The sequence below is a fragment of the Aotus nancymaae genome, unplaced genomic scaffold (genome assembly GCF_030222135.1).
Source record: "Aotus nancymaae isolate 86718 unplaced genomic scaffold, 86718_ANA_hifiasm-v0.15.2.pri h1tg000016l, whole genome shotgun sequence".
NCBI lineage: Eukaryota > Metazoa > Chordata > Mammalia > Primates > Aotidae > Aotus > Aotus nancymaae.
Genome location: NW_026988428.1, coordinates 884,516 through 900,660, shown reverse-complemented (window position 1 = coordinate 900,660; position 16,145 = coordinate 884,516). Strand labels below are relative to the sequence as shown.

General features: G+C 37.9%; 2 protein-coding genes across 26 annotated transcripts in view; both read right to left on the bottom strand.

Annotated features, from left to right (window-relative positions):
- ANKS1B (ankyrin repeat and sterile alpha motif domain containing 1B) overlaps positions 1 to 16,145 on the bottom strand; it is a 1,270,775-nt gene that overhangs the window by 1,198,599 nt on the left and 56,031 nt on the right. The gene's annotated exons all lie outside the window — the stretch shown is intronic.
- On the bottom strand, positions 4,910 to 6,461 carry LOC105728733 (heterogeneous nuclear ribonucleoprotein F). Of its 6 annotated transcripts, none has more exons than XM_064376687.1 (2): positions 6,064 to 6,461; positions 4,910 to 5,751 (listed from the first exon to the last, which is right to left on the bottom strand). In XM_064376687.1, exons 1-2 carry the CDS (start codon positions 6,459 to 6,461, stop codon positions 5,214 to 5,216), a joined length of 936 nt encoding a protein of 311 aa, XP_064232757.1. In that variant the 3' UTR covers positions 4,910 to 5,213. The 6 variants fall into 6 exon arrangements, with proteins under 6 accessions (XP_064232757.1, XP_064232758.1, XP_064232755.1 ...); XM_064376688.1 differs by having other exon boundaries at positions 4,910 to 5,667; XM_064376685.1 differs by having other exon boundaries at positions 4,910 to 6,043; positions 6,179 to 6,461.

The window sequence follows — 16,145 nt, the reverse complement described above, 5'->3', positions numbered from 1 at the left end:
TTGACCTCGTGATCCACCCACCTCGGCCTCCCAAAGTGCTGGGATTACAGGCGTGAGCCACTGCGCCCGGCCCATTTCCCTCTTTTTACTGTCTTTATGGTGGCCACTAGAAATTTTAAATTTATATAAGTGGTTTGCATTATATTTCCAGTGGACAGGACTGATGTGAGGTCATAATTTAACTTGGATAATAGTACTGATGTAGAGTCCTCATTCTTAGGCTCACATGCTCTTCCCTCCCGCTCTTCCATTCTTTAACGAAGACCTAGCACGACAATAACAATTTTCACTCATATCCCTATATGAGGGCCACACTATCCAGGATGTAACACAAGGATGATTTGCCACAGATAGTCTTTAAATGATTTATAAAATATATAGGAATGAATAAACGGAAAAGTAACTCCCAGGGAAAAATGTCCCTCAAGGACAATATTCACATAGGGAAGACTCTGCGGTACTTTCTAATAAAACTCTTTAAAATGAACATTATTTAATATGCACTATCCATTCAAGACAAGCGAAGGTTAGCTGTATACTAGAAAAAAATAAAAATTTAACCTTGAGGCATTTATTCATATAATTAAGAGTCTAGAAAAGCTACCTGAATTAGTCAAGGTTCTCCAGAGGACAAAAAAACTGCATATATACATATATGGAGATTTACTAGGGAATTGACTCACAAGATTATGGAGACTGAAAAGTCCACCAATGATTCATTCATTCATTCATTCATTCATGCATATTTTACATAGTTCAAAAGCCCTTGTCATCAAGTGAGGTAGCCAGGAAAGCCAATGGTGCAATTCAGTCCAAATCTAAAGGCCTGAGAACTAGGGAGGCTGCTGGTATAAGTCCCCGAGTCCAAAGGAGTTCAAAGGCCTAAAGGAGGAGCTCCATGTCCAAAGGCAGGAAAAGATGTCTCAGCTCAATAACAGAACAAATTTGCCCTTTCTCCACTTTCTTATTCTATTCAGGCCCTCAAAGCCAGAGTGAATAACATTCACCCATATGAGTAAGGACAATCTTCTTTACTCAGTCTACTAAGTCAAATGTTAATCTCTTCTAGAAACACATTCGACAGACAGACCCAGAAATGTTATACCATTTATCTGGTCATTCTTTAGTACACTCAAGTTTTGACACATAAAATTAGCCATCACACCATCTCTATTCTCTACACAACTTTGGCTGAAACTAGCTTGGTAAGTCTTTCTATCCGAGGCTTCAGTGAAAAAACTGACCAGGTGATACGGTTTGGTTCTGTGTCCCCACCCAAATCTCACCTCAAATTATAATCCCCATGTGGCGATGGATGGACCAGTAATCCCCAAATGTCGACAGAGGAAGGTGATTGGATCATGGGAGTGGTTTCCCCCATGCTGTTCTCATGATAGTGAGTGAGTTCTCATGAGATCTGATAGTTTTATAAGGAGCTCTTTCCCCTTTGCTTTCTCTGTCTCTTCTGCCACCTTGTGAAGAAGGCACCTGCCTCCCCTTCCACCATGACTGTAAGTTTCCTGAGGTCTCCCCAGCCATGCAGAACTGTGAGTCAACTAAACCTCTTTCTTTTATAAATTACCCAGTCTCAGGGAAGTTCTTTACAGCAGTGTGAAAATGGATTAATACACCAGGCAATTCCACAGACTCTGGGTATTCACAAATACAGTTTCCCAATCTACAGAACCCTAGAGTCTGAAAATAACCAAATTCTCACTCACCCTATTCAGACTCTCCCCCAAAAAATCTACTTGTCACAGAATAATCTAATCTGATAATAGAAAAATGAAAATTATCAAGTAACAGAAAAAAATCAGTTTTGGAGAACCATTGGAGAAGATGGCATAAACAGTGAAAGATCACAGGACAGTTTTCATCTTCATAACTCTGCCATTAGTATACAACACACACTAATATTTTGCTTCTATAAAAATTTCCTGTCTAAATTTTCAAGGAAAAATTAGTAATATAAAATATAAAAAATATAAACTTTTTTTTTACTTTGAAAGTTTTTAATCTCTTAGATAAGTATTATAATTACAGCAAGCACTTTTCTACAAGTACCTTTAAGCTAATGGACATATAATAGATAACAATAAGTACCTTTAAGCTCATGGATGTATAATGGATAACAATAGAGTCAAGTTACCTGGGTTTAAATCCCACCCTTGCTACTTAGGTGCTGTGTGACCTTGAGAAAATCCCTTAACCTTTCCCTGCTCAATTTCCTCCTCTATAAAATGTGGATAATAGCATCTACCTTAGGGAGTTGTTATGATAATTAAATACCTTAACATATAAAACATTTAAAACAGTGCCTGACACATAGCAAAATCTAAATAAGTGGCACTTACTATTATAAATGACCCATAAATTAAGTGACAGTAATTGATACATCTAGTCTTACTTAATTGTCTTTCCATTTAATTGACTGTTCACCTCACTAAGGACTTCTTTAATTCTTCCAACAGGTGTTAAAATGTTACTAGCTTTAAGAGCCAAAGGATACATATTAAATAAAATTTTTGCAAGACTGAATAAATATGGTCTGGAGGCACTAAACACTTCTAACAAGAGCAGGGAAAAACAATATTTAAGGAAAAACATTCTGTATTAAGAATAGGAAAGTCAACAGATTGATATCATTAATACCAATGGATATAATACTTAAGGCTCAAACCACACTATATTCTACTAGCATTATTAAGTGTCAATTGTGTGACTGGTGTTTCCAAGATTCTGGACATACAAAGAAGACAAGAACTCTATCCTTACGGGCTCAGGCTAAGTAGAAAGGCAACACACAATTATGTTATGATGTAAACTATGGTTTAAAAGTGTCCCCCAAAGTTTATGTGTTGGGAACTTAATCCACAATACAACAGTTTTGAGAGGTGAGACGTTCAAGAGGTGATTAGGCTATGAAGACTCTGAATGGATTAATGCCATTAAAGTAGAACTGGGTTACTTATAAAAAGGATGAGCTCAGCCCCTCTTGCCCCTTCTAACTTCCACCATGGGATGACACAGCACGAAGGCCCTCACAAGATGCCAGCCCCTTGACCTTTGGACCTCTCAGCCTCCAAAACTATTTAAAAAAATACATTTCTTTTCCTTATAAATTACTTAATCTGCAGCATTCTGTTATAGCAACACAAAATGGACTAAGACAATGTATTATAACAGAAGTATGAGCAAAGTGCATTACAGGCAAAAGAAGAAATCTGAACAAAGGCAAAGAAGCATGAAACTGCATAGCATATTTGGGGAATGGTAACTCACCTAATATGGTTTCAACATTTCATCAAGTTCGTACATTGCTTTTGTTTTTTTTCAAATATTAACTGCCTGTCCCATGCAAGGCACCAAAGAAACAGACATGTAATCCATAGCCTCTAGAAAGGTAATATCTGTTCTGGCCGCTAATGTATAAATAGAAGTTAGCTGCAAGAACAAAGGAGCAAGAACATTCTAGGAAGGAGAAAAGGCATATGTAAAGGCATTTGAAGAACCAGGCAGAGTTTAATAAGTCTAAATCCATGAGAGGATCCCAAGATAAAGGCAGAGGTGGGATCATTAGATGCTTTGGATGCCAGTCTTTTATAACAAAAGTGACTGGTAATTACTAAAGGATTTTAAATAAGATCATGATCAGATCCATGTTTTAACAAAGCCCTTCTGACAGAATGCCAGTAAGGAGTAATCCAGGAAAGAAAAGGGATAAGGAAATAGCATTAGTAATGGTGACAGAAAAAAGGAAAGAACATATTTAAGAGAGTCTTTGATGAGAAAATTTGGTAAAAGTAAGGAAGAAAGACGCCTTGGATGGCTCCTTGATTTTTTTCCTAATTCCTTCTCCTTTGAACCTATTTTATTTCTACCTTAGTAGAAATAGGTGGCCTTTTGGGGGGTACCTATTTATTCACGTCTCCCTCCTCCTACTGGTAAACTCATTAAGGGCAGAGACTGTCCCTCATCCTCCTTATATTCTTAACAGGACCAGAACTAGGGTGAAGACAGTGAGCCATTCAACTTCAGGTTCATGGTGGTACAAGGTTGAAATCTGTTATTTAAAAATTTGGTATTTTGTTCATCATAGATTTTGTTTTGCATATATTTTGATTTTTTAAACATTAGATTAAAATATTGTATATTTTGACTACTTAGTACTTTGGTACACTCCTAAATTTTATATCTTTTGCAAGTACCTCACTTACTTTCCCCTAGTCTCAGCCCTGATGCTCAGTGCCTGCCTGACACAGTACCTAACACGAATAGGTACTTAAATGCATGCTGAAGGAAGGAAAAGCAAACAAGTGGCATAAGCAACAAGATGGATGGTGGTGGGTCTTTGACAGAGAGAATAAATACAGGAGGAGCAAAAGACTTTAGAGAACACGAGTTTATAATGCATGTCAGAAGCACTGGTTGGTGTATTATAGATTTATTTATTATTCAACACGGGAAGCATGTATAATAGGAAGCATGTATCAAAGGATGACATTTCTCAAGGAATTGTCCTCAAGATATTCCCCCATTCTCTTTTCAAAACTTACACTAATATTTTAGGTATTGTAGCAATATCCAATTTCTTTTTTTTTTTTCATTGTGAAAAAGTCTTTATTTTAAGAAAAAAATTTAGTTAACAAAAAATTTAACAAGTTTCACTTAGCAAAATACACCCAAAAGGAAATCACAGTACAAAGAAAGTTTTAAGTCAAGGCCTCACCAATTCCTACAGTATTAGTATTGTGTCTCAATTCTCAAAACTAACTTTTAAAAAGCTTAAACTTAACCTAAAGGATTTTAAATGAAAATATAAACTAGAATGAACAAACATGAGAAATATTTCTTTGAATTGGGGGCTAGCACCCTTGAGTTTTCCAAAAAAGCACGTCTCCCCAGTGTGTTCAGTGATGTGGTGTAAAAGGTCCACATTTAACATACTTAAACTACTTAAACTCGGATAACATCACTCTGAAGTATACTACCAAAATGTTAATTGAGAAAAGCTGAAAATAGTTTACTTATTATCACATGCTAGAAGAAAATTTTGCATGAGAAACACTGAAGAGGTAATTTTTTTAATCCAGATTTCACAAACTCATGGTGCAAAATGGGTCCCACAGCTTCCTCTATTATAACTGCTCTTAACTGTTTGTTAGCTGCCTGTGTAAAATTTGACTGAAATAACTCAAATGTTCCTAACAAAACTAGTCATGTCCACCCATGCTGTTCTGCCCACTGTAGCCGGCCCCATAACAGCCGCTCACTGACTGGTTCTCCAAGCCACTATAAGTGGCCTGGGCAGCAGCCACCCCCATGCCTTGTATCACCTGGCTGCTGTATGCCCCATTGCTGGCCCCTCTTGTCGAATTCAAGAAGAGTTCTATGTATCTGTGTTGCATATTGGCCCTGTCTTTGGACATGGCTGCAACAGCTTCTTCATGAGTAGCAAACTCAACATCTGCTTCGCCCGTCACTCTTCCATCTGGGCCGATCTCAATATGGACTCTCACAGGATTGAGAGGAGAGAAGAAGTTGTAAATGTCGTTTTCGGTCACTTTGTATGGCAGACCCCTCATGTGGACACAGTGGCCTGTGGTGCTCTGCACTGTGAACTCACTGTCGCCGTATCTGTGGTCATACATTCCAGAGAGACAGTAGCTGAGGTCTCTCCCGAACAGGTGGGTGGTGAAGCCATAACCATCGCTGAGGCCACTGTACTCCTCATAGCCCCCATAGCCTGCGCTGTAGGCACCAGGCCACATCCTCTCCAGGCCTGCCTGCTTCACAATGCCAACATACCTCCTGGCGGTCCCAGGCCGGTCATAGGGCCCCGGCCACTGCACGGACATGAACTTCAGAGGGAGATCTGAGTATGACCTAACTTCCTCCTGGCTGCTTTTAAACACCTCGATGTACCTGTGCCCTATCCTCTCCTTGTGCTTCCCTAGAGGTTTCTCAGCTAACTCCTGGGAGGCAAACTGCACAAATGCTTCCCCTGTAATCTTGCCTTCGGGGTCCACAGGCAATGTGATCCCGTTTGGCACAATTTCCAACCCTGAGAAGAACTGAACAATTTCTTCCTTTGTGCATCCAAATGGGAGTCCTCGAAGCCACACAAAGCCGTCATTGGCGCTGTTGGCACTGTTGGGACCACTGTGCTTCAACACCCAATCCATCTCAGTTCTCTGAGACTTGAACACTTCAATGTACCAGTGGCCCATGCTTTCCCTGTCTTTTTTCAAAGCCAGTTTTACATTATCTTCTGATCCAAGTTCAACAAAAGCCTCACCACTCTGCCTGCCCTCTCTAGTGTAGATGAAATGGACACCTGCGGCCCCATCGTGAATCGTGCAGTCAGAGAGGAAGTTCTGCACGTCCTCAACAGAGCAGGACCAGGGAAGGCCACGGAGCTTGATCACAAAGCCCTCACCTCCCTCAGGGCCCAGCATCATGGACACTTGACAGGATGGCTGTCAGGTGATCTTGGGTGCGGCTTTTTTGTGGCACGGAGGCAAGTGGGACTGGTTTCTGTTGCTATCAGGCAAGCGCTGCTGGCAGCTACGAGCCCCGAAATTCCACTGACGCTCCATCATGCAGAGGGCTCCGAGGAAAGTCCAGGTGCATCTTTTTGTTCTCAACCTTAAGGAAGACGCGGCGCAGACCTGCTTCCACGACAGACCGGAAAGACACAAGCAATATCCAATTTCTTAGTTCAACTTTTAAGTTAACATTTCTTAGGACGCCAAGAGGAGATGCTTGTTACATATATGTACCATTAACATTGCTATGGTATGAATGTTTGTGTTCCCCAAAAATTCATATTTTGAAATCCCAATCCCCAAGATAATGGTATTAAGAGGTGGAACCTTTCAGGAGGTAGCCATGTCATGACGGCAAAGCGCTCACGAATGGCATTTGTGCCTTTATTATAAAGGCCCCTGAAAGATGACTTGCCTCTTCCACCATTTGAGGACACAGCTAGAAGGCATCATTTATGAATTAAAGAGAGGGCCCTCACTAGACACTTCCCAATCTCCAGAACTCTAAGAAATAAATTGTTTATCAGCCACCCAGCCGATCGTATCTTATTATAGCTGCTCAAACAGACTAAGACAAACACAGTCTTTGATATGACTGCATCAAACGGTACCCACATTACTCTATTTCTGAATTCTTGCTCACTTAATAACATTCATCAGTACTAGATGCAGTATAAGTTAGTTTTCTTTCCCTTTTAAAAATATTCACTCATAAGCACATAGAATTTGTCTGTTTTGTTCATAGTTGTATCCCCAGCACCTAGAATAAATGCCATTCAAGGTCATGACAAAAAGTGGGAGGATGGCTAGAGGTTGGCTTACACTAGAGCAGAAATAAGATAAAGAAAATAAATAAAACCCTGTATGGATAGAAAACTAGCGCTCGGAGATCACAAGAATTTAACAGAAAGTCCTAGGAGCCAAAAACAAAGATGCAATTGCAAACCAGAGCAATAAGCTTGGGAGCTTACCTGTAGTTACCTTGGGAAATAACCAGTGGGCTTGGATTTAGAGGCCTTTGGCCAGATGAGATTCAAATCTCTGGATAAAGCTGGTACCCTCAAAGGATTATATACTTGGCCATCACTGGCATACCAGAAGGTAAAAGGAAACTTGCACTTCTCAGCCTTGGCTCTGGGAAGAATAAAAAAATCTCCCTGAGAATTCTTAACTATGATCTACCCTCCTATCTTTGGGGATTTAAATTTATACTACCCACATGGTCTAGGAATCCCAAGCCACAAAAGTATGTATCAGTTCTGGGTGTGATACTTATCAACGTATTTTCTCACAGCTCCCAATGCACCCTTCTTTGTCTTGCTTTATAATATTGGAGCTGGACCCTACAAACATTTCTCCTTTGATTTCTGGCTCAATGTTAAGTTTCATCAAAAGGACAGACAAGGCTGATCAGTGCGTTGAAAAAAGGTAAATGATTCCAAACAAACTGGTTTTACTTACTAAATATAATAAAACATAAAATATTTCTTTCTAAAAACCTAACAGAAAGTTAATACATAGAATTGTCATCCAATATGAACATTTCCAATGGTATGGCTGGCTTTAAGTCAAGCTTAATTGTTCGGATACTGAAATATTCCCCCTCTAACATTTGAACAGATTTTTCATCTGCTTCTTCTCTAACACAATAGGTGTTATCTTTGAAGATTTATAGCCTCACATCTAAATGGATAGCTTTTAAGTAGATGTTTAGGCCAGTAGGTCCCAGGTCCATTTATCATAATATTGGTTGCCTATATATCCCATTTCACATTCCAAGTATCTTCCCATTTTATGGAATGATAAAGGGTTATATGCATTTTGGATATAGTAAGAATGAAAAGCATTGAGAAAAACCTGGGTTGCCATTTATATCTTTAATGATTATCAGTTAAACTTTAACTTTCTCTATATTAACTTTAACTTGCTTTATATTAGGACTGCAAAGTACAAAACATACCCCGTCTCATATTCTAGCAGGTACCACCTTGCAATGTTAATTTTATGGTGTCAATTTAAGGTGCCCAGATATTTGCTAAATATTATTTGGTGAAGGTGTTTAAACTAGTAGACTGAGTAAAGTAGGCTGTAAGCCTCATCCAATTAGTTGAAGGTCTGGAGAGAACAAAAAGTTGATTTTCTCTTGAATAAGAGATAATTCTTCCTGCCTGACTGCCTTTTAACTTGGATATCAGTTTTTTCCTGTCTTTGGACTTGAACTGAAGCATCAGCTCTTCCTGGGTCTCAGGCCTGCTGGTCTTCAGACTGGAGCCACATCACTGACTCTTCTGGACTTCCAGCTTGCATATCTTGCACCTTGCAGGTCTTGGAACTTGTCAACCTCCATAATCACACAAGCCAATTCCTTATAATAAATGCCTTTATATACATATGTACATATCCTATTGACTGTTTCTCTGCAGAACCCTTATACACACTGCAAATGACCTCTTAACTCCTACTAAAGCATCCCTCCTAAATAGCTACAAATGTTCCAGACCTTTCCCTTTCTCCTCCCATTTCAAAAGGTAAAAGTATTGTGTTTATTATCTTCTCATTCCCCCCATCCCCCCATGCTACTACCTTCTGGAAACACATTTCTACCCATCTCTGTAATTATGTGGTGAGAACATGAACTTGGAAATCCTGCCTACCCTCTGGATTACAGTTGTTTGGCTGGATAGCTTCCAAGCTGAGCCAATCAGAAGCCATAAATATACATTAGATTTTTTTAAATTTTTATTTAGAAAGTGAAAGGGAGTTGATTAAAGTCCCTGTCTGTCAACAACCATGTGTGGGAATTAGGCCTAAGAGAATGAAGCAGGCACACTGAAACAGAGGAGAAAGTTGAAAGAAAAAAAAATAGCATCCTACTGATACATAATTCCCTCATTCATACCTGAAGCTTAGCCTCACCCTGTTTTTCCCTGACCCCATTACAGTAGTCAATAAACTATCTTTTGGCCTAAACTGGTTTGAATTAGGTTTCAGTCAGTCACAATTAGAGAAGACATAGTAAATTCCTACTGCATGTAAATCATTATAGAAATTTGTGTAATTATATTAAAAATAACTAAACTTAAAAGTATTCAAATGTTTTCTAAAATCTGTTTGCCATAAATTGACATTGTTCAAAAATATATATACATGTTCAATACTTGTCCTAAAAACATTAACACTGAGGCTACTTAAAATGCAAAGATTGCCTAGGAAGAATGTCTCTCTGCTTGTTTTTACAAGGGACTTATCAAATTAGAAAGCAAAATTAGAAATCATAATGAGTTCTACGTTCTCTGGTGAACACTATGAGGTATCATTTAAAATGTTATATAGACCAGGAGCAGCAGCTCACACCTGTAATACCAGCACTTTGGGAGGCTAAGGAAGAAGGATCACTTGGGCCCAGGGGTTTGAGACTGCAGTGACTTATGACGGCACCACTGCACTCTAGCCTGGGCAACAGAGTGAAACTCCATCCCTTTAAAAGAAATAAGGAAGAAACAGGACTATACTGTTTTAAGTTTGTACTATTTTTTATTAATTTTAATTTTTAAAAATATTTTAACTGCTATATAAAAATAATACTATAACCAAAAATACTATAATCACTTAATCTTTAAGGAAAACCCTACAAATTTACTAAATGAAGTTATCAATATCAAACATCTTGGCACTTTTAAGTTTTAAATTAAGTGTTTTCTTAGCTGGTTGAAGGCTGAAATTCATTACCTTCTTATATATCATATATAGAAAGCACTTAATTATGAATCAGTTATTCATACACATGAAAGATAAACTGGTCCTGAATTTCCTCCTCGATAATATCAACGTTGTCCTAAGAAACAGAAAAAAAATGATGGCTTGGATAATGAAAATTCAGAGTTAAACACAATCTTCAGTACTCAAATTCAACTGAATTCAAAGTCTTTAACCACCTACTATTTAATAAAGTTGCTGACAAATGTTAATAGTTTTAATGGTTGTTTTCTCTAATTTCATTGCCCTTATAGATTTTCCTGAATGATGTGCTAAGTAGCATAATCGTGAATACGGAGAAAGTAAGAGAGAATATAAAAAGCTAACACACATATACACTTTCAAAACAAACTTGATAAGAACTTAGTCACAAAGGATATAAACCCTCTCAGGATCATAACTCCAGGTGATTTTCCTTTCACTCTTTCTAATTTTACCAACTACAAAAGGAAATCAGATAATCCTAGAATAGGTTAGAGAGGAAAAGCAGGCTTGGAAGTGGTCAACAGACTCTATATAAGGCCATTACAACAACTAGCAAGTGAGAAGTAAACTAGTTCGTTTAAGTATTAATAAAAATTTGAGGCCCCAGAATCATGCTCACAGACTGGAAAGGTTAGGTTTTCTGTTGCTTTACTTTTATAGAATTGTAGGAAATATTATAAGCTTCATTTGTCCAACAGCATCACTGGAACAGGTAATGAATACAATATTTCAGGTTCAGCTCAAAGAACTAATTTTCACAAACTCCTATATAAGTGGAAAACCTCTTATCCTATTGCAGTGTTCCCAATCCCATTCCCATTAAGACTCTTCACATAATAACCACTCTGTTAAGAGAATGACAGAGAGATTACCCAGACAGAAAGGGTATACATGCTGATATTAATATCCCATTCACAAGTATTCATCCGTGCAGTTCTAATCCGGGAAACATGTCTTATAATTATGAAACTTTGGTATTTTGTGCTATATGGCATTCATCCTAAACAATGAAATGTTCTAAAAAGTTTTGAGTCTATTTTAAGGAGAACATTTTATGTGTCTACAAAAATAAAATTAGAGTTAATATGAGCAACATCAATGAAAGGTTTGTGGAAAAGAATTCTTTATGTTTTTTATTTTTATTTTTTTGAGACGGAGTTTCACTCTTGTTACTCAGGCTGGAGTGCAATGGCGCGATCTCAGCTCACCGCAACCTCTGCCTCCTGGGTTCAAGCAATTCTCCTGCCTCAGCCTCCCGAGCAGCTGGGACTACAGGCGTGCACCACCATGCCCAGCTAATTTTTGTATTTTTAGTAGAGACGGGATTTCACCATGTTGACCAGGATGGTCTCGATCTCTTGACCTCATGATCCACCCGTCTCGGCCTCCCAAAGTGCTGGGATTACAGGCGTGAGCCACCGTACCCAGCCTATGTTTTATTTTTATGGTTGGTCAGCGTATATATTTATGGGGTACCTGAGATATTTTGATACAGACAGTGTGTAATAATCACATCAAGGTAAACAAGATATCCATTACCTCAAGCATTTATTATTTGTGTTACAAACATTCCAGTTACACTCTAGTTGTTTTAAAATATATAATAAATTAATGTTGACTGTAGTCACCCTGTTGTGCTATCAAATACCAGATCTTATTCATTCCATCTAGTTGTATTTTTGTACTCATTAACCATCCCCATTGCCCCATTACCCTTTCCAGCTTCTGGTAGCCATCATCCTATTCTCTTATCTTCATGAGTTCAACTGGTTTTAATTTTTAGCTTCAACAAATGAGTGAGAACATGCAGAGTCTCTCTTTCTGTGCCTGGTTTATTTCACTTAACATAATGTCCTCCAATTCCATCCATGTTGTTGCAAATGACAGAATCTCATTATTTATGATTAAATAATACTACATTGTGTATTTGTAACACATTTTCTTGGTCCATTTGTCTGTTGATGGACACTTAGCTTGATTCCAAATTTTGGCTATTGGGAATAGTACTGCAATAAACATGGGAGTACAATTATGTCTTTGATATATTGATTTCTTTTCTTTGGGGCATATACTTAGCAGTGGGATTGCTGGACCATATGGTATTTCCATGCATTTCTAATTTTTTGAGGAACCTCCATACTATTCTCCATAGTGGCTATACTAAATTACGTTCCCACCAACACCATACAAGGGTTCCCTTTTCTCCACATCCTCTCCAGCATTCATTTATTGCCTGTCTTTTGGAGGTATGCCATTGTAACTGGGGTGAAATACTATCTCCTTGTAGTTTTGATTTGCATTTCTCTGATCATCAATGATGTTGAACATCTTTTCATATGCCTGTTTACCAATTTTATGTCTTCTTTCGACAAATGTCTATTCGAATATTTTGCCAATATTTTAATTCAATTATTAAATTTTTTCCTATAGAGTTGTTTGAGCTCCTTATGTATTCTGGTTATTAATCCCTTGTCAGATGGATAGTTTGCAAATATTTTCTCCCAATCTGTGGGTTGTCTCTTCACTTTACTGATTATTTCCTTTGCTATGCAGAAGCTTTTTAACTTGATGTGATCCCATTTGTCCATTTTTGCTTTGGTTGCCTGTGCTTATGAGGTATTACTCAAGAAATCTTTGCCTAGTTCAATGTTCTGAAGAGTTTCTACAAAATTTTCTTGTAGTTTCATAGTCTGGGGTCTTAGATTTAAGTCTGTAATCCATTTTGATTTGATTTTTGTATATAGCAAGAGATAGGGGTCTAGTTTCATTCTTATGCATATGGATATCCAGTTTTCCCAGCAGCATTTATTGAAGAGACTGTCTTTTCCCCACTGTATGTTCCGGCACCTTTGTCAAAAATGAGTTCACTGTAGGTGTGTGAATTTGTTTCTGGGTTCTCTATTCTGTTCCATTGGTCTGTGTCTGTTTTTATGCCAGTACTATGCTGTGTTGATTACTATAGCTCTGTAGTATAATTTGAAGTCAGGTAATATGGTTTCTCCAGTTTTGTTCATTTTGCTTGACATGGCTTTGTCTATTTTGGGTCTTTTGTGGTTCCATATAAATTTTAGGATCTTTTTTCTGTTTCTGTGAAGAATATCACTGATATTTTGATAGGGATTATGTTGTATCTGTACACTGCTTTGGATAGTATGGACATTTTGATAATACGGATTCTTCCAATCTATGAACATGGAATATTTTTCCATTTTTCCATGTACTCTTCCATTTTTCTTGTATCAGTGTTTTATGGTTTTCACCGTAGAGATCTTTCACATCTTCAGTTAAGTTTATTCCTAGGTATTTTATTTTTTTAAATGAGGTTACTTTCTTGATTTCTTTTTAAGATAGTTCACGGAGAGAGATCCAAGATGGCTGATCACTAGCAGCTCAGGCTCGTAGTTCCCAGTGAAAGCGCAGAGAACGAGAGGACGCCACACTTTCAGACGAATATTTGTTGCTCACGGACCAGGAGATTCCCAGCAGAGGAGCCCCACGTGTTGCCAGAGCGACTCTTGTGGCCAGCGCGGCGGTTTTGCTGGTGCCTTAACGCGCCAGTTTTTGGTGCAGAGTCCGGAGATTCCTGGGCAGAAAAGCACCATCCATCTTAACAACGCTGTTTTGGCCGGTGCAGTGGATTGCTCAGACTTTGGCACTGGGAATCAACAAGTTGGACGTCTGCTCAGAGACCTAATTAGAAAGTCGGTAATTACAAAGACAACAGACGGATAAATAAATAATGAAGGGAAGAAATCAGCGTAAAAAGGCAGAGAATACTCAAAATCAGAATGCCTCTCCCTCCACAGGGGATCACAATTCCTCATCAGTAACGGAACAAGGCTTAATAGATTACGAGTGTGTTCCAATAACAGAAGCAGGTTTCAAAACGTGGGTGATAAGAAACTTCTGTGAATTAAAAGAACTTGTTCTAACCCAATGCAAAGAAACTAAGAACCTTGAAAAAAGGTTTGACGAAATGTTAACAAGAATGGACAATTTAGAGAGGAATATAAGTGAATTGATGGAGCTGAAAAACACAACACGAGAACTTCGCGAAGCATGCACAAGTTTAAACAGTCGAATTGATCAAGTAGAAGAAAGGATATCAGAAGTCGAGAACCAGCTCAAACGAGAAGACAAGATTGGAGAAAAAAGGATGAAAGGAATGAGCAAAGTCTCCAGGAAATATGGGACTATGTGAAAAGACCTAATTTACGTTTGATAGGTATACCTGAATGTGATGAAGAGAATGAATCCAAGTTGGAAAATACTCTTCAGGATATCATTCAGGAAAACTTGCCCAACCTGGCAAGGCAGGGTAATATACAACTCCAGGTAATACAGAGAACACCACAAAGATATTCTTCAAGAAGACCAACCCCAAGGCACATAATTGCCAGATTTATTAGGGTTGAAATGAAGGAGAAAATACTAAGGGCAGCCAGAGAGAAAGGTCAGGTTACCCATAAAGGGTAACCTATCAGACTTACAGCAGATCTCTCAGCAGAAACCCTACAAGCCAGAAAAGAGTGGGGACCAATATTTAACATCCTTAAAGAAAAGAACTTTCAACCCAGAATTTCCCATCCAGCCAAACTAAGCTTTATAATCGAAGGAAAAATTAAATCCTTTGCGAACAAACAAGTACTTAGAGACTTCACCACCACCAGGCCTGCTTTACAAGAGCTTCTGAAAGAAGCACTATACATATAAAGGAACAACCAATATCAGCCTTTCCAAAAATATATCAAAAAGAAAAGAACATTAACACAACGAAAAATTTACACTAACTAATGGGCAAAACAGCCAGCTAGCATCAAATGCCAGTATTAAAGTTATATATATTTTAATTGGATAAAAAGCCAAAACCTATTGGTATGCTGCATCCAGACCCATCTCACATGCAACGATACACAAAGACTCAAAACAAAGAGAAGGAGGAAGATTTATCAACCAATCAGAGAGTAAAAATAAACAAATAAATAAAAAGCAGGAGATGCAATTCTCGCCTCTGATAAAGTAGACTTTAAAGCAACAAAGAGCAAAAGAGGCAAAGAAGGACATTACATAATGGTAAAAGGATCAATGTAACAAGAAGAGCTAATGATTTTATAGATCAACGAGACAGAAAATTAACAAGGACATCCAGGACTTGAACTCAGACCTGGAACAAGTAAACTTAATAAACATTTATAGAACTCTCCACTTCAAATACATAAAACATACATTACCACCTCACACCTATTCCATAAGTGACTACATAATTGGAAGTAAATCACTCCTCAGTAATTGCATAGCATTTCATAGGTTTAAATGAAATATTGGTTGGCTGCTCGTTTGTTATTTTCTTCCCTTATTCCTTCCTGTTTACATCAAGTATAATTATTGGTATAAAAGAGGTTTTCAATACCCATTACTAAACTGCATTCTAGCCTGGGCAAGAAAGCAATACTCCCATTCTCTCTCTCTCTCTTTCTCTTCCTTTTTCTTCCTCTTCTTTATTCTTTTTCTTTATTCTTTCTCTTTCTTTCTTTCTTTAAAAAAAAAAAGATAGTTCACACTGGCATATAGAAATGCTACTGATTTTTTATGTTGATTTTGTATAGTGCAACTTTACTGAATGTGTTCATCAGTTCTAACAGTTTTTTGGTGGGGTCTTTAGGTTTTTCTAAATATAAGACCATATCACCTGCAAAGAAGGATAATTTAACTTCTTCTTTTCCATTTTGGGTGCTCTTTCTTTCTCTTGTATGATTGCTTAGCTGGGATGTAGCTAGGACTTCCAGTACTATGTTGAATAAAAGTAGTGAAAGTAAGCATCCTTGTCTTGTTCTAGATCTTACAGGAAAGGTTTTC